General features: G+C 48.5%; 1 protein-coding gene across 1 annotated transcript in view; it reads right to left on the bottom strand.

The window, feature by feature from the left end:
- Nucleotides 1-530: 530 nt before the first annotated feature.
- The window catches only part of OCEL1 (occludin/ELL domain containing 1), a 106,763-nt gene continuing 83,461 nt past the window's right edge, over nt 531-23,832 (bottom strand). Inside the window, exons 5-6 of the mRNA XM_086946806.1 lie at nt 1,484-1,534; nt 531-959 (exon numbers count right to left, since the gene is read on the bottom strand). Coding sequence (XP_086802932.1) covers nt 840-959; nt 1,484-1,534 — 171 coding nt within the window. The 3' untranslated portion in view covers nt 531-839. The remainder of the gene's footprint in view (nt 960-1,483; nt 1,535-23,832) is intronic.

Raw genomic sequence — 23,832 nt, 5'->3', positions numbered from 1 at the left:
ATCCCTTGATTGATGTCTTGTGGTAGATCTGGTGCACCCGGCTCACAGATACACCAGTCGCTTGTTTGGTTTCCAGTTGCATACATTGTGTACCCAGCTCACAGCTACACCAACCCGATATTTGGTATTCAGGTGCAGACCTGGTGTAACCAGCTGAGAAGTGCACTGTAACTCCTCATTTGAGGCTCAAGTTAGACCTGGTGAAGCTGGCTGAGAAGTACACCAACCCCTTGTTTGTTATCAAGTGCTACACCTGGTGTATCCAGCTCAGAGGTACATCAACACCTTGTTTGGTGTCCAGTCATAGAACTGGTATGCCCGACTCAGAAGTACACTGGTTTCTTGTTTGAAAACAGAAATATTCCTGTTGTAGTGGCTCAAAATGACTATGACCCTAGTTTAACACCATCGCTGCTAGTGATATTTTCCTCCTATGCTGGAATTTTCAAAATCCCATTGTTCATGACGAGCTGGGCTCGTCATCAGCCTGGCAGGAGGCTACTTCATGACGAGCCCAGCTCGTAATGAGCCTGGAAGGGGTTAATGTCCAGTCATACACCTGGAGTAGCTGTTGTAAGTTCGTCCACACCAACAACCCCATGTGACCTAACGGCTAGAGCAGTCAACTTCAATGCTGGGGAACCGGGGTTGAGTGTTGGCAGGGACGCTTAACATCCTGTGTTTCTGGGCAAATCACGTAATCTCCCTGTGCCTAACAAAATGAATGTGTCCGTCTTTAATGCAACTGGCGCTCATGTAAAGCACTCTTATGCCTTTGGGTCAAGTTCGCAGTATATAAAACAAAAAAACAAAAAAGTTGCAGGCCGGGTGTAGCTGGCTCAGAAGTACACTGATCCCTTGATTGATGCCTGGTCGTAGCCCTGGATCTGCCTCTTGATGTGTGATAGCTTCGCCTTCAGGTAGTCGCAGCGGTCCTTCTTCTCCAGGAAGGCAGGATCCTGTGGGGAGAAGATTCTGAGACATCAACCTCATTTTAGTAGTAAAATATAGATGCAAACGTGCTTTGGTGGCATCATCACAAACACCTGCCTTACTTTTTAGCACAAGCGTTAAAGACTGATCCTTCCATATTATTAAGTCCTGGACCTTAAAGCATGCGAAGAGGGGCAAACAGGTAGATGCTACAGTACACCAGTCATTTTCTAAACATAACTTTTAGTAGTCGTATTCTTTTCCCTGTTTGCATCGCACAGACGCTGTGTGACGTATCCTTATTTCCGTATTTGTATGTATTGTTTTGAGGTTCAAATCATGGAAATTGCTTAGGTGGGAGGGTCCCTGGATACCAAAAGTGATTCAGTGACACGAATGTCAAAAACCATTTCACTCTGTTCATCTACATAACATTTCAAGGGTGGTTTATTAGTTCAATGTTAAAAAAAAGAAAACTACAACATCCAAGCTCTCTCCCCTCTCCCCTCCCCCACACATGCCTCTCCTGTCGCCAGCACTCTGTACTTACATTTTTTCTCCTCTCCAGATCTAATAAGACTTGGTTGATCCTGGCGTTCTCCTGTGGGGTGTAAAGGACATCCCAGTCATGTGACTGTTTAAGCACGAGGTCTTTAATTTACTTGAATACACTGAGGTTTTGTGGGTAAGAGGCAGAATACTTTTTGTGGGACAGGTAAGATATGTTCAGCAGAAATGCTATCTTCTCGTGCACAAAATAGGTACAGCTCAGGCATCAGCAGTGCAAGCTTCACTCACAGAAAAGGTGCAATACAGGACCATCAAAGCAACCTTCAATCTATCACAGAATAAGTAGTGCAAGCTTCCTTCATGCACAGGCCAACTGCAGTACATACAGCAGGAATACGCTTCTATCTGACAGAGTCACATTAGTGGTAGATTCCTTACCTTAGAATATCCCCAGGCGTCAGACTGGATCCGGAAAGTTTTGCTAGCGGTACCCCCGCGCATCTGTAGGTGGCCTCCTGAAGCTCCATGTCAGTCACTGGCGTCGTAAGCGCCAAGATGACGTCACAGTGACTACTTAAGCGCCACCCATGCGCGCTGACGTCAGTTCTTTCTTTTTCCGCGTCAGTAAACGCAGATCCGGATAGAGCACGTACCTTAGTCACTTTTTGACTACACTTTTGAGACTTTTGTCTCCCCCTTTTTTCTCCTGGTGCACGTAGAGATGCTTGGTTTTAAGTCCTGTGGGGCCTACTGTTGCAATATGTCGCCCCCCCCTGATGTTTGCCTCTACTGCCTGAAGACCGACCACGACTCCCGGGACTGCCGGGACTGTCAAGCTATGGTCCGAAGGCCTTGAGGTAGCGCCGCAGGAAACTGCTGGAGGCCCGTCACTTGCCCCGACGCCGCTCTGGGTCCCGGGACCGCTCCCGGGGCCGCAGTCGTCACTCCTCGGGCTCCAAGTCTTCGCCTTCGGATTCCGGTAAGCGACGACATAAAAAGAATTGAAAGAAGCGTGTTCGCTCTCCGACGTCCCTCCGTCGGTCCTCGGATGCGGATGAGGCGGACAGGGGTTCTGCCCCTGCGGCTCCCTTGGAGCCTGGGAGTCCCGCGGCCTACCCATCTTTCCCGGGTCCGTCAGCGACTCCCGAACAGGTGCAAGAGTTTCTTGCCACCATGGACCGCCTTTTTAGGCTTCGGGCTCCCGCCGGCACGCATTCGGGCCCCGCGGTCCCGTGCCCAGATCCTGTTGGCCTGCTGGTGGATACAACTTCGACGCCACAGGATCCTACGCCGTTGGCTCTGGCCCTGGCACCAGGGGGTCCGGCGCTGTGATTCCGGCGCCGCCGCCGTAGTGGGTGCCATTCGTTCCACCCTTGCCCCGGTTCCAGGACCATTTTTTTCCCGCCTGGGATCCGCTTTGCGACACGGCGCCGGCACAACCATGGCCGGCGCCATTCACGGCGCTGTTTCCGACGGCGTATGTCCCTTCTCGGCTCCGGCTCTGCCGCCGCAGCCGGTTCCTCCTGCAACGGAGATGGAGGATGATTGGGAGGGGTCCGAGGACCCTCTTGCCCTTCAGCGTGACTCCGAGCAGGATTGGGTGGACGATCTGGAGGACGCAGGCAGCCTCGATGTTTCTTCTGACCCGGGGTTTGCCTCTTCTCCGCCTACGATGGAGGAGGGCGCTTCCTATATGATGGTGCTCTGTAGGGCTGCGGAGTTCCTCAACCTCGACCTTCCTACGGTGACCCTCAAAACTAACCTCCTCACTGAGGTGCTCCAAATGGCGTCTACTTCGTCGGAGCCGCTGCTTCCCTTCAATGACGCCCTCGCCGACGTCTTGTTGGGCACTTGGTCACGGCCGGCCACGGGACCCCTGTGGATAAGAATGTCGCCAGGCGTCACTGCCCGGCGCCTGGTGACCCCGCCTTTCTCACCACTCATCCAACTCCTGAGAGCCTGGTCATCCAAGCCTCGATGTCGCAGAGTGCCTTCCCCACGGCTTCGCCGGATAAGGACTCTAAGAAGCTGGAACAGTTTGGTTAGCGGTTGTTCTCTTCGGCCAGCTTGCTGCGGTCGGTGAACACCGCCTGCTTATTAGGCCGCTATTCCCACGCAGTGTGGGATACCATTGCTCAGGTGTTGCCACAGTGTCTGAGGAGGTTCAGGCTTGTTTTTTCCCAAGCGGTTGCTGAGGGTAAAGATGTGTGGTTTGGACATCGCTGACTCGTTGGGCAGGGTGATTTCTACGACTGTGGTGCTGCGTCGCCACGCCTGGCTGCGTTATACTGGGTTCTCACCCGATGTCCAGAACTGGCTCATGGACATGCCCTTTGATGGCACTCGCCTGTTTGGCGATAAGGCCGACAGTGCACTGGAGCGTTTTAAGGACTCGCGGGCCACGGCCAACTCCTTAGGTCTTTCTGCGCCGGGTCCGGCCACTCCTGGTTTTTGTTCCTTTCTTGGCCACGGCAAGGGCGCCCAGACACGTTCCTCCAGCAAGCCTGTGCAGAACCAGCCTCAGCGGCGGGTCTGGAAATCAGCGTGGGGGTCAGTCCACCTCCGCCCGCTGCTTCTACCTCCAAACCTTCCTAATCTCAGCTTTGTGGAGCACCCCTCGCAGGTGGGTGGCAGGATCCGCCACCATCTCCCCCACTGGCGAGATATCACATCGGACAAGTGGGCGTTGCAGATCATCCACGGGGCTACTTCCTTCCCTTTCCGTCCTTCCCTCCAGCCATGCCACCTCAGTGACACCGCATGTCGGGGGATCACTTGGTGCTTCTCCAGCAGGAAGTCACGGCCCTCTTGGCCAAGGGGGCATCAAGTGCGTTTCCGGGCCAGAAGTAGGGAGTGGTTGCTATTACCACTACTTTTTGGTCCCCAAGAAGGACAAGGGGGACCTGCGCCCATCTTGGACCTCCGGAACGTCAAACGCTTCCTCCGGAAGGAGAAATTCAAAATGCTGACTGGCTCAGATCCTGGCTGCCCTCGACCCTTGAGATTAGATGGCAGTGTTGGACTTGTAGGACGCATATTTTCACATCCCCGTCCTGCCGGGCCACCAGCATTACCTGCGGTTCACGGTAGGCCAGGAGCATTTTCAGTTTGCTGTGCTCCCCTTCAGCCTTTCCAGCGCCCCTCGGCTGTTCACAAAGGTGATGGCGGTGGTCGCAGCTCACCTGCGCAGGTCAGGGGTGTCAGTCTTCCCTTACCTGGATGACCGGTTGTTGAAGGCGGGCTCGCTCCAGGCAGTCGTCAACCACCTTCAGGCTACGGCTGACCTCCTGCATTTGCTGGTGTTCTCCATCAACATGCCGAAGTTACACCTGAGTCCCTCTCAGAAGCTCCCCTTCATCGCAGCGGTTCTGGATTCGACGTTGTTTCAGGTTTATCCTCCCGAACGAGTCCGGGATATTCAGGCTATGATTCCGATCTTTCAGCCTCTGTCCCGGGTTTCAGTCAGGATGACCCTCCGGCTTCTGGGCCTGATGGCCTCCTGCATCCTGCTGGTGACACATGCCAGATGGCATATGCGGGCATCGCAGTGGGACCTGAAGTTGCTCAGCATCAGGGCAACCTGTCCGATCATGCCCAGATCTCGGAGGGCACTGCACGACAATTGCAGTGGTGGCTCACAATCGCGATTTGGTCAATGGCAGGTCCCTCTCCCTTTCCCAACCAGAGCACACAGTGGTGACGGATGCGTCCCTCCTGGGATGGGGAGGCCACTTGGGAGAGGCGGACATCAGAGGCCTCTGGTCTCCGGCGGAGTCCAGACTCCATATCAACCTTTTGGAGCTTCGGGCGATCCGACTTGCACTGAAGGCATTCCTTCCCTCTGTCCGGGAAAGTGTAGTGCAGGTGTTCACGAACAATACCACCGCCATGTGGTGTTGCAACAAACAGGGCGGGGTGGGGTCCTGGACCCTATGTCAGGAGGCTCTGCGCCTCTGGGCATGGCTGGAACATCGAGGCATTACCTTGGTGGTTCAACACCTGGCACGTTCTCTGAACGCCAGGGCGGACGAACTCATCCGCCGGTGCTTACTGGATCATGATTGGCAACTGAACTTGGACGTGATGCAAAGTCTCTTTCTTCAGTGGGGAGAGCCTTGGTTAGATCTACTCGCCACCGAAGAAAATGAGCAATGTCATCAGTTCTGCGTGTTGGAATTTCCAAGGCGGCACTCGCTCTGCGACACTTTTCGTCGCGAGTGGAGTTGTGGTCTATTGTGCGCCTTTCCGACTATACCACTTCTGCCCAGAGTGCTGAAGAAGATTCGGCGCGACCAGGCCCAAGTCATCCTTGTGGCTCCGGATTGGGCACGAAGATACTGGTATCCCAAGCTACTCAGCATGGCAATCGATCCCCCGATCCGACTGCCTCTTCGGGAGGATCTTCTGTCGCAGCAGCAGGGGACGGTCCTCCACCCGAACCTGACCAGCCTCCACCTCCTTTTTGCCCACCTTCTTTCTGCCTCCGCATCCTTCAAAGAGGAAAAAAGGCTCCACCATCTGGACCCAAAACGTGTGCTTTCGTTTTATCTGAAGCGCACACAACAGTTCCGGGTGGATGACCAGCTTTTGTTGGCTATGTGGGTGCCACAAAAGGTTGGGCTGTGCACAAACGAACCATCTCTCGGTGGGTTGTTCTGCACATCAAAGCGTATTACGCGTTGGCTAAGAAGGAGCCTCCTGTGGGGCTGCATGCCCATTCTACCAGGGCAATGGCAGCCACTACTGCCTTGGAACACGGCGTTCCCTTGCAGGATATTTGTCAGGCAGCTACGTGGGCCTCGTTGCACCTGTTTACCAAGCATTACTGCCTTGACAGTCAAGTTCGGAGAGACAGCTTCTTTGGCTGTTCTGTCCTCCGTGACTTTCTGGTGAAATCTTGTTCGCAGACCCATCACCGGGGTTGGTATTGCTGGGGCATCTATTCTAAGGTAAGGAATCGATCACTAATGTGTCTCTTTCAGATGCACAAGTTACTACTTGTGTAACGATATATCTGTAAGACATTAGTTAGTGATATATTCCTTACAACCCACCCGTCCTCCTCATCCTGCAAACTGATTTCTAGGGTTAAGGTCATCCCCTTTCAGGGCCCTAGTTTCTTGGCACCAGTGGTCAGTTTCTTGCATGGCTCTGCGTTCCTGGCACAGAAAGTTGTGTACAGAACTGACGTCAGCGTGCATGGGTGGCACCTAAGTAGTCTCCGTGACATCATCTCGACGCTTACTACGCCAGCGACGGACGCAGAGCCGCAGGACGCCACCAACTGACGCGCAGGGGTACTGCTAGCAAATCTTTCCGGATCCATTCTGACGCCTGGGGATATTCTAAGCTAAGGAATCTATCACTAACTAATGTCTCTTACAGATAATATAGTTACACAAGTAGTAACTTGTGTGTTAGCCACAAAACAGGTGCAGTGCAGGCAGCAGTGGTGCAAAACTCACTCTCGGGGCTGGACTGGCCGTAGCGGGCATTGGGCATTTGCCCGGGAGTCTGGAAGGGTGGGGACTGGTTTTGGAGCGGTGGGGGCCGGTTTTGTTATCGGGCCCAGTTTTGCAGCGATATTGCAGTATCGGCCCTTAGTAACAAAAGCAGCACTTCTGGGGCTGGTTTTGTTAAGCAGCAGTGATTCAGGCTTGCCCTCCCCAGTCAAACGAAATTGCCAGGGCTGCTTTGGGTTCCCAGTGCGGCCCTGCTCACTCTCACAGCAGGGAGAGCGTAGGCAGCAGGGGTGCAAGCTTCACTCACTCTCAAAACAAGAAGAGCACAGACAGTAGCAGTGCAAGTCTCCCTTACATACAGGACAGGTGCAGCAGTGGTGCACGCTTCCATCACACACAGGACAGTACAGCTCTGACAGCAGAGGTGCAAGCTTCTCTCACACACAGAACAATTGCAGCACTGGCAGCAGCGGTGCAAGCCTCCATCACCGGGACAGGGACTACACTGGCATCAGGGGCCCAGGCCTCCATCACACGGGACAGGGACTGCACTGGCATCAGGGGCCCAGGCCTCCATCACACAAGCGAGTTTCAGCACAGGCAGCCAGAGGACAATATTTGTCATACACATAAGGTATTGAGTAAAAAAAGGTTCTATCCAGGGACGGGACTTTCAAAAGATTTACGAGAAGGGAACAAACCTCTTCAACTGGCCCCTACTGACTGAGCCTGTGCTTGGTTTTCAGGTTACTTCTCACATATTTTCTCCTGGGTTCTATGGTTTCCAAGCGCTGTATTGTGGTACTTTTTGGGAACTCACTGGAATGTATTTACTTCTCAAAGAGCTCAGAACTCACCAAAATATACCTAATGTGACTGACACAGAAGATACATTAGAAAGCTCCCTATGATGGTCCAAGGTTTTAAGAGGGTTACACAGCAACATGATTAAAAAAACATTGGCAAAGCCAATAGGTCTGGTTTTGGCTGCCAGGCGTTTCGCTTTTTTTTAAGTATGTCTTGTTTTTTCAGGGTTTTTCCAAACTTTATTATGGGGGAAGCTGCTTGGTCCCTACAACATAAAAAATCAGGAGCTAAAAGAAAAAAAGAAAAAATTGTCCTACAAAAGCACACTTTGCCATGGTAGTTACTGGCACTGACGGGAACTGCTTTGCATGTGGAGGAACCCCATGTGAAAGAGCAGAATGCCTCAAGCATAGTAAATTAGGTGCCCCATGCTGTATTATGCTGTAGCGGGCTGAAGGAAAATGTGAATGACAAAACAGTAAATCAGGGAATAGACGGGGCGGACTAACAGCCAGAAAAATGATATCATACATGTAAATTTAGTCAAGTGAAAAGGAAAAGGTCTTGGTTAAAGCCAGGCCTAAAGCAGTCCTATGCTCATCTATCCTTGGCCGAGTTCAGTCTTGAGATCCGGTCTCGCGCTATGCCCATTCATTCTATGGCTTCTCTGCTGAGACTGCCAGAGTTTCCATTGGTGTCACCTGTGGTGATGATGCTGTCAGTTAAGCGAACGTCAGCTCACTGGGAAGCGCTTGACGGCAGCCCCTCATTACACAAAGACCATGACACCCAATAGTTGGCAATGTTTCTTTTAATCTGTGCCACCCTGTGGTGGCTTCGACCCGCGGCGTCGCTGCAGCCCCTTTACAGTAGTCTGTCCATCACACGAAGCCGAAGGGGCTGTGGATTAAACGGCCCGTGCTCGGCAGAGATAAGACTAATTAAAATCAATACCTTCAGGGTAAGGAGCCGGACGCCGCTGACTCGCAGGAAATCCGGTGACCGACAGATAACGCTGATGTCCTTGCTGTCAGGCGCCTCAGATCACACGAGCTATCGGCGTCACCCCTTATCGGGAGGCGAGATCTTCTCACGGAGCCCCGACGCTGGCACTGTCTCTGAGGCCTCTTGTCCTCCGACCTTCACTGAGTGGGCCTCGGCCTTCGGGAGACAGTGAGTGTCTGTGCACGCTGAGAAAGGGACACTTCCCCTCCCAACACACACTCACAAGGGTGGTGAACATAGAAAGCGAGTGTCTCCGTGACTTAAACAAAATATGTTAGGTAGCTGTAAATATGCCTCCTATGCCTGTATTAACCTAAATCATGCACCTCTTATTTTATCTTTATCTTTTTAATTAGCCTAAGCCTGATTGTATTTGTTACTTGTTAGTGTGTAATTCTCTTTATGTAACCTACTTGGTTCTATTGTAAAGTGCTCTGCCACCTTTGGGTAAAGTCCGCGCTATATAAAAAGTGAAAAAGTAGGTGAACATAGACAGCACGTGTACACGCTGAGGCCAGTGCAGTAAGGTTCCTCATTTATGAGAAATGACGCACCGCTGCGTGAAAGCAATGATGAGTCACTTTTCAGTGCGGACTCCTTGCGACATTCCTGATGCGTCATATTTAATGTATGACGCATCATGTCGCAAGGAGTTACAGATACTTCAGTATTTCTGACGTATCTGTAAGCGCAAAAGTGAGATATTGCTGGAGTGTGTCACAAAAGTGACGCAACTCCAGCAATGCGTCCTTTCACATGGGGCAAGCCCCATGTGAAAGGGCGTGTGTCAGTCTTACGCCTGCTGTGAGGCAGGCGCCGGATTTTGACGCAACGGTGTCCTAAAAGTGACGCAGTGAAATCTCATAGATTTCACTGTGTCACTTCTATGGCCCTTCCTTGCGTCAATACGCCCCCTTGCATACATTATACCTGGCGCAGGTATAATGTGGCGCAGGGGTTTACAAAGTGACGCATCTACCTAGATGCGTCACTTTGTAAATATGACGCAACAAGGCGCATTTTTTACGCCACTGGTGCGTCACAAAAAGTGACGCACCGGCGGCGTAAAAGTGACGCAAGGGCTCATAAATGAGGCCCCCAGGCTTTATAATGGTGGCTCTTAACCCGGATGTTATTTCACCGCATCCTCTGGCTGGAGGTTATCAATAAAAGGTGGTTTGACTGCACATGGTCTTTGCCCATGTGACAATCCAAGGTGTGGTTCATTGTGTCAGCAGGTGCGGTTGCAGTGCAGCGAGGGTGCACTAGTGGCCAGGCCCTGCCACCACATTGGCGACAAGGTAGCACCCACAAAGCCCCCAGAGCCCGGAGGCTACCTCAAGGAGCGGCTCTCAGTGCACCCATAGCAGCAGCAGCTCCACCCACGAGCAAAGCGCGGAGGTCGTGCACAGTCAGACACAGCGATCGTGAGATGGCGCTGGTTTGATCCGTGTGGAGCTGGAATCCACGATTTACCTGTACACCGGTGGGGTTTTGGTGGTGCATTCCATGTTCGGCCAAGGTGAAGCGGCCTGCAGCAGTGTTGACCACACCCTGACCAAAGCGGTAAATCCCGCGGGACCCAGAAGCATGTTGTGAGAAGTTGGCCTGATATATGATGTCCACTATTCTAGTGGGCACCCTGTATCAGTCCAAACAACCCTTATGGTGATGGTTGTAAAGTCAACCTTATAGACCAGCTATCCTAGTGGTAGCATGGACAAAGCAGTCTTAGGCTAATACTTCAGAGAGCAAGTGAAGCCAATTGTTTTACCAATTATAATCCCTTGACTAACAAATGAAAGCACACCACACAAGGTATATATCAAATATATATGTATTTATAACTAACACAACCCCTCTGCACTCTTTATGAGGTCAGAGTTCGAGATACAGCACAAGTTATTCAATAAGCATACTATAAGTTGCACAAATACAATTCTGCCCTAGGGGCCTCACAAACCATATACTAAGTAAGTGGTATGAGAACCACTTCAGGAAAGGTGAGTAGGCCTAGGGCCTAGGAAATCGCTGGGGCTACACTGAACCACCAAAGGTTAGAAAGTAGGAGTCCCACAGGATGCGTGTGCAGTGTCTAAACACACACGCGAGTTACCATAGACTTTCAATGGGAACGTAAAAGTTACAAAGTAGTTGATTCCGGACACTTCCGGATCGACTACGGGAAAACCCAGTTAAACTAGGACACTTGGATAGTTGTTACCCACGGGAGCACCGTTACCTCACCCAGGGAAGCCGGGTGCATAGGAGTTCTTTCGTTTCGGGTTTCGTCGTCGAATCCTATGGAGAGCTGCAACAAGATGCTGCAGGCGACCAGGAGGAAGATGTCCGGGTGGATCAGAGCAGTGAAGAACCTGAAAGCAGAGGGGACAGAATCTGGGTCACTAGCCAGTGACCAGGAAGGAACCAGGCGATGTCGAGATGCAATCAGGTGAAGATGTGAAGCTTGTCTCTGCAGCCACGTGGATCAGGAGGTGTCGACGACGACCAGGAGCTGGATACGGACTGTCCCACGAAGGATCTAGCTATTGGCGGTGTCGGCTTCCTGATCGGAGTCAGCAAGCCTTGGCAAAGGCAATCCACGCAGGAAAGGAAGATCGGCTTCTTGTTCAGACCATCAAGGTCTGAGAAGCTTCCCCTTTACAGGAAAGCAGTAGCAAGCCCAGAGCAACCAGGCAAGCATCGTTGTTTCAAAAGGATGTCTTCAGGAGGGCCACTAGCTAACAGGCTAGCAACCGCAAAGACTCGTCGAGGAGAAATGCAGGAGCAGGCCCCACGCGTCACTAGAGGAGTGTGGAGGGCTGAGCTTCAGTGCACTTACTGCTCGGGGTTGGGGCTTCTCAATCCCCAATGCACAACTTCGAGGACGCCTCAGATGCTGCACAGTTAGCAAAAAGCAGGTACTGCAGGAGATCTGGTCCACGTCTCTTGTGTCCGCCACGGGTCTCAGCTTTGCTGTGGATGTGGGTCGGAGTCAGAGAAGTCTGGAAGTCCAGAGGCTGCGTTGCTAAGTCTTCGGGTTCTGGTGGGAGCATCGACAAAGCAAACCGGAAAGTTACTGTTGGTGCCTGTTTGCACAGGGTGGTCACTCCTTGACCACAAGGGATATGTCTTCAGTCTTCCAGTCGAAATGGAACGTTGAAGATCCAAGAGTTCGTTTCAGAGTTTCTTACAGGATAATCTAATGTCTCTAGACACAGCTCCTAACTTTATACTAATCTAAGGGGCTGGATTACCTGCTAGGTCCCTCCTATGGGTGGAACCTGAGAAGGGGGTGGTTACACCCCTTTCTCTTTGTCCAGTTTCGCGCCAGAGCTGGGGCTGGAGTGCCCCAGCAACTGGTTTGAACCGGGCTATGCATGGAGCACCTTGTGTGCCCCAGACAGTGTCTGTAAACAGCAGTTTCCATTGAACCCACCCTGCCCCAATCCACTACAGGCTGTCTGGGGAGGTGCCAGCACCTCCCTTGACAGGAAACCTATTGTTCAGGCCTCCCCTGCCGGAGTTTCGTCCAGCAGCAGGAGGTCAGACTCGTGTCTGTGGCAGCAGCATCCACTTTGTGATGCTGAGGCTCTGTTTAACTTTAACCGGGTAAAGCAGTAACTACATGTCTTCTCCCTCTAGAAGGGTGGAATGGTACCCCGCCGCCAGGACTCGCGGGGGGGGGGGTAGTATTCCAAAGTGTTCGACACCCTACACAACATGTTTTGATGAAGCCAATCCAAAGTTAGCATTAACCGCGAGGATTATAATGCACTTAAGAGTATATGGTATGGCTATATCATAGAATAGCTATAAGGACATGGTTCCGAAAGCTGCAGACAGGCAAAGCTCATGCTAGAGCACCATCTCACATAAAACCAAGCACCCTGCCTTCAGGATTGTCAAGGCCTGTCATAGGAGTGACTTATAGGTATATATGTGCCTATATATAAGGGTAGATATAGGAATACTATATCTAAGCAAGGGGTGATTACACCACCCTGCCCAAGCTGAGTGTTCAGCCTGTGGTGTCAGTTTGGATGGCCAGCCAGGGATGGCATAATACATGCTGCAGCCCCTGGTAGGCCTTGGATGCACCTATGCCCAAAAGTACATGGAGTCCATTTTACAGAGAGAGCAGATAGCCTGGGGCCCTGAATGGCAGGATCCCAGGCCAACTAAATCAAAAACCAGCTAAACACTAGGCAAAAAGTTGAGGTAACCATATAGTCAGATATCCACCTTCCTACACAGCCCCCCAAACGAAAGGAGATAAGGCTATCTTTGACCAGGTAAGCCTATATTGCCTAAGGATCACTGAAATAATATCGAGGGACAAAATATCGACTTGCCAAAATATCGTGGACAAAATATCGACAGTCAAAATATCGAGTTTGTATCTACAAACAGGTAAGTACAAAAATATTGAGTACAAAATATCGTTAACAATAATATAGATGTAAAAAATATCGACTTTATTAAAAACAGTGTTAAATTAAATTAATATTAAATTTTAATTACTAAAATATACTTAAAAATACTTAAATTAAATTATAATAATTAAATAATAAATGAAAATAATACAAATAATTTTTTACAATCTTATTTGTTGACCCTGAACCCTAAAAATACCCCTTTACCCAAAAAACCCAAAACTGACCCTGAACCCTAAAAATACCCCTTTACCCAAAAACTGAAAACTGACCCTGAACCCTAAAAATGCCCCTTTACCCAAAAACTGAAAACTGACCCTGAACCCTAAAAATACCCCTTTACCCAAGAACTGAAAACTGACCCTGAACCCTAAAAATAGCCCTTTACCCATGAACTGAAAACTGACCCTGAACCCTAAAAATACCCCTTTACCCATGAACTGAAAACTGACCCTGAACCCTAAAAATACCCCTTTACCCTAAAACTGAAAACTGACCCTGAACCCTAAAAATGCCCCTTTACCCAAAAACTGAAAACTGACCCTGAACCCCAAAAATACCCCTTTACCCTAAAACTGAAAACTGACCCTGAACCCTAAAAATGCTCCTTTACCCAACATTTATCAATATTATTTAATTACCAATTAATTATTAATTAACAATAACAATAAAGTAAATATATTAGCACATTAGCTGTAATTATTTTAATAATTAATATTATTTTTTCCCAATTAATTACTTAAAAATAACACAAAATTATATATTAAAATTTTACTCTAATTAATGTAATTAACTAATTACAATTAATTAATTACCAATTAATTACTAATACAAAATATGTTCAAAATTATATTAATTAATTAACTAATTAATATTAATTAATTATCAATTAATTATTAATTAAAAATATTAACAAACATATATTAATTAATTAATTATTATTAAATTACTTCCCACCCTATTCCCCTATAAACCCACAACCCGCTACAGAATTACATTACGCAATTATTATAAAAACAAAATTCATTTAATAAAATATTTTATAACATTAAGACACACTTTTCACACATATTATTACATAAAAATACACTATAAAATATTATATATTATTAAAAATTCGATATTTTTGCTATCTATATTTTATACAGTCGATATTACTTCACTTACCTGAAAAACAATATTTTTGTAGTCGATATTATGTCCAGTCGATATTTTGTCCAGTCTATATTTAAAACTCGATATTATGTCCAGTCGATATTTTGGAGTCGATATTTTGTCTGTACACCATTGCCTAAGTGGCCATAGAAGGAAGTACCTGCACTAGCATGGTTACCCCCTATCCCATGGTCCACTAAGCAATCCCTTACCCTTAGGGTATCATAGGGTCTCCACCATAGGGAATCTCTACCTGTGGTGTGTTTTGGCAAAGTAAAAGGCTGGTGTTGAGATGGAGTACTGAAGTGAGGCTCCTCTAAGGTAGGGCTCAGCTTCCTCCAATAATTTTTCACCATGTATGCCTTTCTTTCCATGACTGAGTTGCACTGTGCTCTCAGGGTCAACCTCTGGCTACCTACAGCTGGAGGCTGGGTCCCTTTTGTTGGCTTACTGGAGGGAGAGGTCAGGTTTGGGGCCACCAGGTCCCATGTTTGGCTGTGCCCAACAGAGTCCATCTGGGGGATGTTCCTACCTAAGGGGAAGAGAGATCCCTCAGAAGTTTTTGGAATTTTCACCTTGCTAGGGCTGCTAGCTTTGGTGCCCCTAATCTGCTGATGAGGGTGTTCCTGTGGACAGGGGGCCCTTTTGGGTCCACTGGCCTCCCTGACCTCTACAGCCCTGGGCTGACTGAGGCAGGGTAGAGAGGGGCAGGGTACCTGCTCCAGACTGGGTCCCACCTTGGAAGGGTCCACTGACATCAGGGGCTCTGCCAGGCTAGGCCTGACTACCTCTGGGGCAGTTTCCTCACAAGGGGTAGGGTCAGTTCCATGAGGAGGCTGACTCTCACCTAATGTCTGGTGGGAGGGAGACTTTTCTATCTCCCCAATACTCTCTGTCTGAGTGGAGTGATCCATAGTTTCAGGCTACACAACACTAAAATCTGTTTGAGTATGGGCTGTGACCATCACCGCCCTACCAACCTTTTCAGGAAGGAACTCGGTTTGTGTGTGGGCTGTGACCACCACAGCCCTGCCACCCTTTTCAGAGAAGTCTGCTTGGGCTTGGGCTTTGACCATCACAGCCCTTCCAACCTTTTCAGGGAGGAAATCTGCTTGAGCTGGGGCTGCGACCATCACAGCCCCTCTAACCTTTTCAGGAAGGCCTACCATTTTGGAATGGGTTTCTTGTTCTACTCCAGCCCAGGCTGAGATCTGTAGATCATTTCCCAGTAGACAATCTACATGCAAGTTTGTAGACACTGCCACTCTATTTGGGCCAGTGACACCTCACCAGCTGAGATTTACTACTACCATGGGATGATCTTTCTGCACTCCATCAATGTTGATCACCTGATAGGTAACCCCAGGTAAAAGTTGTCCTGAGGGGACTAGACTGTCAGTTGCCATAGTGATGCTAGACCCTGTGTCTCTAAAGGCTTCAGCTTTCTGGCCATTGATGAGGGGCTCCTGTCTGTACTTGCCCAAAGTGTTGGGACAAGCAGTGAAGTTGGCAAACCCCATGCCATTTTTATAGACTAGAGTTTCTGTATTAAGGGACCTGGTTAGTCCAGAATCCACCTGAGTTCCCCAAGTATACCCAGCCATAGTTTTGGGGGGTACTCCCACCACCTGGGGGATTATTACTAATGGTAACAGGAGGTCTGGGTGTGCTACTTGGAGGAATATTTTCCTTATTGTTGTCCTTTGGGCAACTACTGTCAGTCTTCCAGTGGCCAGGCTGTTTACAGACATGGCAATAAGGTTTCTTAGGGTTAGAGGAAATGTTTTGGGACCCACCCCCCCATTGGAGTTTTGGGGCCCTGTAGGGGACTTGTCCTTGGATTTATCCCCACCTTTCTCTTGAGGCTTGGTAGAATCTTTCTTCTGGTCCCCACCCTGAATTTTAGGCCTAATCCTGGTTCTGACCCATTTGTTTGCCTTCTCACCCAATTCTTGGGAAGAGGTCAGATCAGAGGCCTCCAGGTGCTGGTGTAGAAGCTGGTTTTGACAATTACCAAGGATCTGCTCCCTCATAATCAAATTATACAATCCTGTATAGTCATGTACTTTGCTGCCCAATAACCAGCCCTCCAGGGCCTTAGTAGCACAATCTACAAAATCAGTCCAGTCCTGAGTCTGTGTCTTCTGGGTATCCCTGAACAACAACCTATATTGCTCAGTGGTTAAGCCAAACCCATCTATCAGAGCACTCTTCAGGGCTAGGTTGTTATTAGCATCCTCATCACTAACTGTGAGGAGCTTATCTCTGCCTTTATCGGAAAAAGAGAGCCATAAGAATGCTGCCCACTGACTTTGGGGTACCTGCTGTACTTTGCAGGCCCTCTCCAAAGCAGTTATGCATTTATGGATGTTATCCCCACTCTTGTAGGGAGGGACACTCTTACTTAGGTTTCTCTGGTCAAATGACCCTTCCCTATTCCTAGGGGTATTGCTGCCAACAGTGGGTTCTGACCCACTCAACTGTTGCTCTCTTGTGAAAGCCAGGGTCTCTTTGGCCAGGGCAAGTTCTTGCCTCTGGATCCTAAGCTTGACTTCTCTCATCCTTGCTTGATGCACTAGTCTCTCAGGGGAAGTCATTCTCCTGAGGGCTTCTGACCCTATTGAGACACCAGAGTGCTGAGACTCCCTGGAAAGGGATCTCCTCCTTCTGTGCTCAGAGTTAAGCCTGCTTGGGGGTCTGTATTGGGCTATGCCCCCTCCAGCCCCATGTAGGCTTAGGTTGGCCTGGCTAAGTATTCCTACTTGTACCTGGCCATCATCATCCTCAGCGCCCTCATCCACTTCACTGTCCTCAACTAGATTGTGATCAGGGGAATCTTCTGCTGAGGGCTGACCCTCTTCTCCATTGCCTGAAGGACCTGAATGAGATGCTTTCTTAGCATCATACTCCTCTATGATTTCTATCAGGTGCTTGAGGGTAGGGTTTGAACCCTGTTTTAACTTCCTAGGTGTACACACGCGTCTCAACTCATGGAAGGTAAGAGTTTCATATCTGGAAGGTACCCTTAAAGGGTCTGCCTCCACTGGGAGAGATCCATTAGGTTCTGCTCTCAGAGACATGATCTAGTGAGGTGTGGTGTGTGCACCTACAGACACTAAGTGTTACCTACTAAACCTCTGTAGGAGTTGTAATCAGGGTGTGCTAGGCCCTTTGCTCTACAACAACTAAGTTCAGTAGAACTTAGGTATTTAAGACTTGATTTATATGTACATCTAGGTACCTTAATGTGATCTTTCAAATTATATTTCAAGATTATATGGTAAAACAATCAGCAAGCTCTTATCCCAACCGCTGCACACCAATGTGAGAAGTTGGCCTGATATGTGATGTCCACTATTCTAGTGGTTACTTTGTATCAGTCCAAACAACCCTTATGGTGATGGTTGTAAAGTCAACCTTATAGACCAGCGATCCTAGTGGTAGCACGGACAAAGCAGTCTTAGGCTAATACTTCAGAGAGCATGTGAAGCCAATTGTTTTACCAATTATAATCCCTTGAATACCAAGTAAAAGGACACCACACAAGGTATATATCAAATATATGTATTTATTACTAACACAACCCCTCTGCACTCTTTATGTCAGAGTTCGAGATACAGCACAAGTTACTCAATAAGCATACTATAAGTTGCACAAATACAATTCTGGGTATCTAGAGAGAGGGTACCCCACTATCTCCAGGGAACAGGGTACAGTGACAGTAAGTCAAAAAAAAATCCCTGGGTACACACTCACTATACTTTCATACCACTCTAAATAAACATTCAGACTTAAACAGGAAATACTGGTTCAATACACTATGTACATTAAATATTAATTTCCACACCAAAATTGGAACGTTCACAGTCTATTTTTAATAAAAAACATGTACATAAAAAGTTTAGCGCTTTACAACACAATTAAAATTTCAAAGAAATTATTCTTTGAAAAGGGTAAAATAAAACAATTAATCATAACATTTCATTGCATATGTTGCCAAATTCACAAAGAGAAACACTTAAATGTCATTTCATCAAGTCATAGATTACACATGGAAACAATTATCAGAGACCTATTAGTAAACAACCCCCTATATTTACTGTGGCCTATTGGTGCCTTTGCCACTACTGATCTCTGGATCCAAAGGCCTTTGGATCCAGAGATCAGTAGTTGAATTTGGCAACATATCCAATGAAATGTTATGATTAATTGTTTTATTTTACCCTTTTCAAAGAATAATTTCTTTGAAATTTTAATTGTGTTGTAAAGCGCTAAACTTTTTATATACATGTTTTTTATTAAAAATAGACTGTGAACGTTCCAATTTTGGTGTGGAAATTAATATTTAATTTACATAGTGTATTGAACCAGTATTCCCTGTTTAAGTCTGAATGTTTATTTAGAGTGGTATGAAAGTATAGTGAGTGTGTGCCCAGGGATTTCTTTTTGACTTACAAATACAATTCTGCCCTAGGGGCCTCACAAACCATATGCTAAGTAAGTGGTATAAGAACCACTTCAGGAAAGGTGAGTAGGCCTAGGGCCTAGGAAATCGCTGGGGCTACACTGAACCACCAAAGGTTAGGAAGTAGGAGTCCCACAGGATGCGTGTGCAGTGTCTAAACACACACGCGAGTTACCCTAGACTTTCAATGGGAACGTAAAAGTTACAAAGTAGTTGATTTTGGACACTTCCGGATGGACTACGGGAAAACCCAGTTAAACTAGGACACTTGGATAGTTGTTACCCACTGGAGCACCGGAGTACTCGAGTTACCTCATCCAGTGCATAGGTGTTCTTTCGTGTCAGGTTTTGTCGCCGAATCCTATGGAGAGCTGCAAAAAGATGCTGCAGGCGACCAGGAGGAAGATGTCCGGGTGGATCCAAGGGTGGATCGGAGCAGTGAAGAACCTGAAAGCAGAGGGGACAGAGTCTGGATCACTAGCCAGTGACCAGGAAGGAACCAGGAGATGTCCAGATGCAATCAGGTGAAGATGTGAAGCTTGTCTCTGCAGCCACGTGGACCAGGAGGCATCGACGACAACCAGGAGCTGGATACGGACTGTCCCACGAAGGATCTAGCTGTTGGCGGTGTCGGCTTCCGGATCGGAGTCAACAAGCCTTGGCAAAGTCAATCCACGCAGAAAAGGAAGATCGGCTTCTTGATCAGACCAGCAAGGTCTGAGTAGCTTCCCCTTTACAGGAAAGCAGGAGCAAGCCCAGAGCAACCAGGCAAGCAGCGCAGTTTCAAAAGGATGTCTTCAGGAGGGCCACTAGCCAGTGGGCTAGCAACCGCGAAGACGCTTCGAGGAGAAATGCAGGTGCAGGTCCCACGCGGCACTCGTGGAGTGTGGAGGGCTGAGCTTCAGTGCACTTACTGCTCGGGGTTGGGGCTTCTCAATCCCCAATGCACAACTTCGAGGACGCCTCAGAAGCTGCACAGTTAGCAAAAAGCAGGTATTGCAGGAGGTCCTGTCCCATGTCTCTCGTGTCCGTCATCGGTCTCAGCTTTGCTGTGGATGTGGGTCGGAGGCAGAGAAGTCTGGAAGTCCAGAGGCTGTGTCACTAAGTCTTCAGGTTCCGGCGGGAGCGCCGACAAAGCAAACAGGCAAGTTACTTCACAGGGTGGTCACTCCTTGACCACAAGGGAGATGTCTTCAGTCTTCCAGTCGAAATGGAACGTCGAAGGTCCAAGAGTTCATTTCAGAGTTTCTTCCAGGATAATCTAATGTCTCTAGACACAGCTCCTAACTTTATACTAATCTAAGGGGGTGGATTACCTGCTAGGTCCCTCCTTTGGGTGGAACCTGAGAAGGGGGTGGTTACACCCCTTTTTCTTTGTACTGTTTCGCGCCAGAGCTGGGGCTGGAGTGCCCCAACAACTGGTTTGAACCGGGCTATGCATGGAGCACCTTGTGTGCCCCAGGCAGTGTCTGGAAACAGCAGTTTCCATTGAACCCACCCAGCCCCAATCCACTACAGGCTGTCTGGGGAGGTGCCAGCACCTCCCTTGACAGGAAACCTAATGTTCAGGCCTCCCCTGCTGGAGTTTCGTCCAGCAGCAGGAGGTCAGACTCGTGTCTGTGGCAGCAGCATTCATTTTGTGATGCAGAGGCTCTGTTTAACTTTAACCGGGTAAAGCAGTAACTACATGTCTTCTCCCTCTAGAAGGGTAGAATGCTACCCCCACCACCAGGACTGGCGGGGGTTGTATTCCAAAGTGTTTGACACCTTACACGACATGTTTTGATAAAGCCAAACCAAAGTTAGCATTAACCGCGAGGATTATAATGCACTTAAGAGTATGGCTATATCATAGAACAGCTATAAGGACATGGTTCTGAAAGCTGCAGACAGGCTCAGCTCATGCTAGAGCACCATCTCACATAAAACCAAGCCCTCTGCCTTCAGGATTGTCAAGGCCTGTCATGGGAGTGACTTATAGATATATATGTGCCTATATATAGGGGGAGATACAGGAATACTATATCTAAGCAAGGGGTGATTACACCACCCTGCCCAAGCTGAGTGTTCAGCCTGTGGCGTCAGTTTGGATGGCCAGCCAGGGGTGGCATAATACATGCTGCAGCCCCTGGTAGGCCTTGGATGCACCTATGCCCTGGGTACCTATGGTACACTATACAGGGGCTCACAAGGTGACCCAATACCCAATTGGATATGTACCTAAAGTACATGGAGTCCATTTTACAGAGAGAGCAGATAGCCTTGGGCCCTGAATGGCAGGATCCCAGACCAACTAAGTCAGAAACCAGCTAAACACTAGGCAAAAAGTTGGGGTAACCATATAGTCAGATATCCACCTTCCTACACATGTGTGTTTGCTCATCTCGCCCAGCGTGCCCAAAGAGTGGCCCTGTGGGAACTGTGAGTAGTTTTGGACTGCGCCACAGGATTGAACATAACATTTGGGGTATACCTGACCTAGTTTCTAGAATTGGCTGCGAGTGCCGTACAGTGCCCGTGCATTTTGATGCACCGCCCAGATTAGCAGGAGATTATGGCGGATGATGCAAATGCGGGGGCCACAAATAAGACTGGTTCCTCAGCAGTATGCACTGGTGGGCATGCTACAACCATTTAGTGAGATGTTCAACCCGGCCACTGCGGAACCCCAGTGCACAACATGGGTGGGAAGGCTGTACAATTATTTTATTGCACTGATGGTGCAGATAAGCATGACTAGCTACTACACTATGCAGGTGCAGAGATCTATATGTTATTTGAACACCTTCCCAACACTGGTGCAGCAACTGACTACCATACAGCAGTGTGAGCCCTAAATGCGCATTTTGACCTGCAACTGAATCCAGACTTCAAAATGTTTAAATTCTGCCAGGCTTGCCAGTGTGAAGGTGAGCCCATTGATGCGTTCTATACACGTCTTTGCGAGCTCCCCAGTACGTGGACAGCATACGATCAACCTAAAGAAATAAAAGCGCAAATAATTCAAGGGTGCTGAAATAAGACTCTCAGAGGCCTGACGTTACGGCAACCTAATGTTAGCCTGCATGACATTCTGATCATGGCCAGATTTCATGACTTGTCTGCTGCAAGAGCCTTAGAAATGGACATTGCAATTGCCCAAACACTAGTGAAAGCCTTGATCGTGAAACTGAAACGAACGGATGCCATAAACACGAAATTAAAAACATCCAAGCTCAAAAGGCCAACGCCGTTGCCTATTGGGGCTCACTGTAAGTACTGTGGCTGTGAGGAACACTCCTTAGATGACTGCCCAGCGCAAGGCGCACATGCTCAAACTATAGAAAGGGCAACCACTTCACAAGGGTGTGCCGCAGTGGTACGAAGGGAAGGGTAGGTAGCAGAAGACGGGCAACAACGAGAGCTATGCACCAGCTATCGCTGAATGGCAGAAAGAATTGCCTTTGGAAGATGAAGTGGAATTCTTCCTTATTTAATTTGCAGGAGACCTGAAGTGACACAGGTGACCGCAGCCCACATGTGTAGTTGAAATTGCATGGTCAGAAGTCAAACCCCTCATCGACACAGGGGTCTCAGTAAATTTAATGGGGGTACAACAGTATCGAGGCCTCCACAAGAGGCCCACATTCTCGCCATCCAACATCAAGATCTACACATTTGGGATTCAGACCCAATCACCCCTCAAAGGACTCCTGGAAACGTTCCAATTAGTCAACAAAGAAGCTGACCCCCTACTAGGTAGCCACACCACAGAGGGATCTGGGTTTCGTGTTGTTCGCCTAGAACGTACAGGCCTATCACATAGATGAATTGCTGAGTCATTTTCCAGAGCTAGTTACCAGATTAAGATGTCTACTAGCCCCATGGATTAAGCTGTATATCGACAAGTCAGTCAAGTTGGTAGCACTGCGTCACTGGCTTGTGCCGTTCTCATCCACAAGCTTGAGAGCCTAGGACTAATTGAGAAGATATCCGGGCCAACACCCTGGTTATCCCCGACGGTAATTGCTGAGAAACCAAAATAGCCTAGTAAGATGCGCCTGTGCATAGATATGCGCCTTCTGAATGAGGACATCAAATGAGTGAGACACATAACGCTCACAATGGAAGATATTATTACTGACCTAAATGGAGCTAGGTGGTTCTCAAAATTAGACCTAAATGCAGGCTACCAACTTCAGCTGTCAGAAGAAAGTCAACACATAACTACTTTTTCCACACACCTAGGCCTGCACAGATACAAATGATTGAGTTTTGGCATTTCCTCAGTGACAGGAGTGTTCCAGGATGCATTAAGAGAGACCCTTTCAGGTTTGCAAGGCGTCATGAATGGCATTGATGGCATTTTGATTTATTCTGCAAAAGCAGAAGAATTCCATAAGGGCATGAGAGCTACCCTGAAGCGTTTGTGGGAACACTGAGTCACACTCCACTAAGAGAAGTGTTCTTTTTGCCCCAGATTTCTATACAATTCTTCTGATATGTCTTCATCCAGGATGGGGAGCAGGCTGACCACAGGAAGTCACAAGCCATTAAGCAGGCCCCCGTGCCAACCAACACTACGGAAGTGCACAGCTTCATGGGCATAGCCACCTATTGTGGAAGGTATATCCCAAACTTAGCAACCATCACAGAACTTCTGAGAGCTCTGACCAGGGGAGATGCTCTTTGGATGTGGGGCCCGAATGAGAAAAAGGCTTTTTAGAAAGTGAAGACAGCCCTTAGGAGCAAAACGACTATGGCATATTTTTACCACAAGAAATTAACTGAATTGCTAGTTGATGCAAGCCCATGGACCTGGGGGCAGTGCTCACGCAGAAGGTAAAGCCAGGTAGGTGGCCACCTCTAGCATTTGTAAACAAAGCATTTATGTGAACTGAGACAAGGTACGTTCAGCTTGAAAGGGAGTCTCTGGTCATCAAATCGGCAAACATACATTTTCATTTGTACCTGTGTGGAAGGCCCTTCTGAGTAATTACTAATAACCAGCCATTGGTTCCATTGTTCCAGGGCACGGCGCCTCATCCCACACCTTGCATCAAACTATGGCCATCCAGCT

The sequence above is a fragment of the Lissotriton vulgaris genome, chromosome 12, assembly GCF_964263255.1.
Source record: "Lissotriton vulgaris chromosome 12, aLisVul1.2, whole genome shotgun sequence".
Lineage (NCBI taxonomy): Eukaryota > Metazoa > Chordata > Amphibia > Caudata > Salamandridae > Lissotriton > Lissotriton vulgaris.
This window is presented reverse-complemented; position numbering and strand designations above follow the sequence as displayed.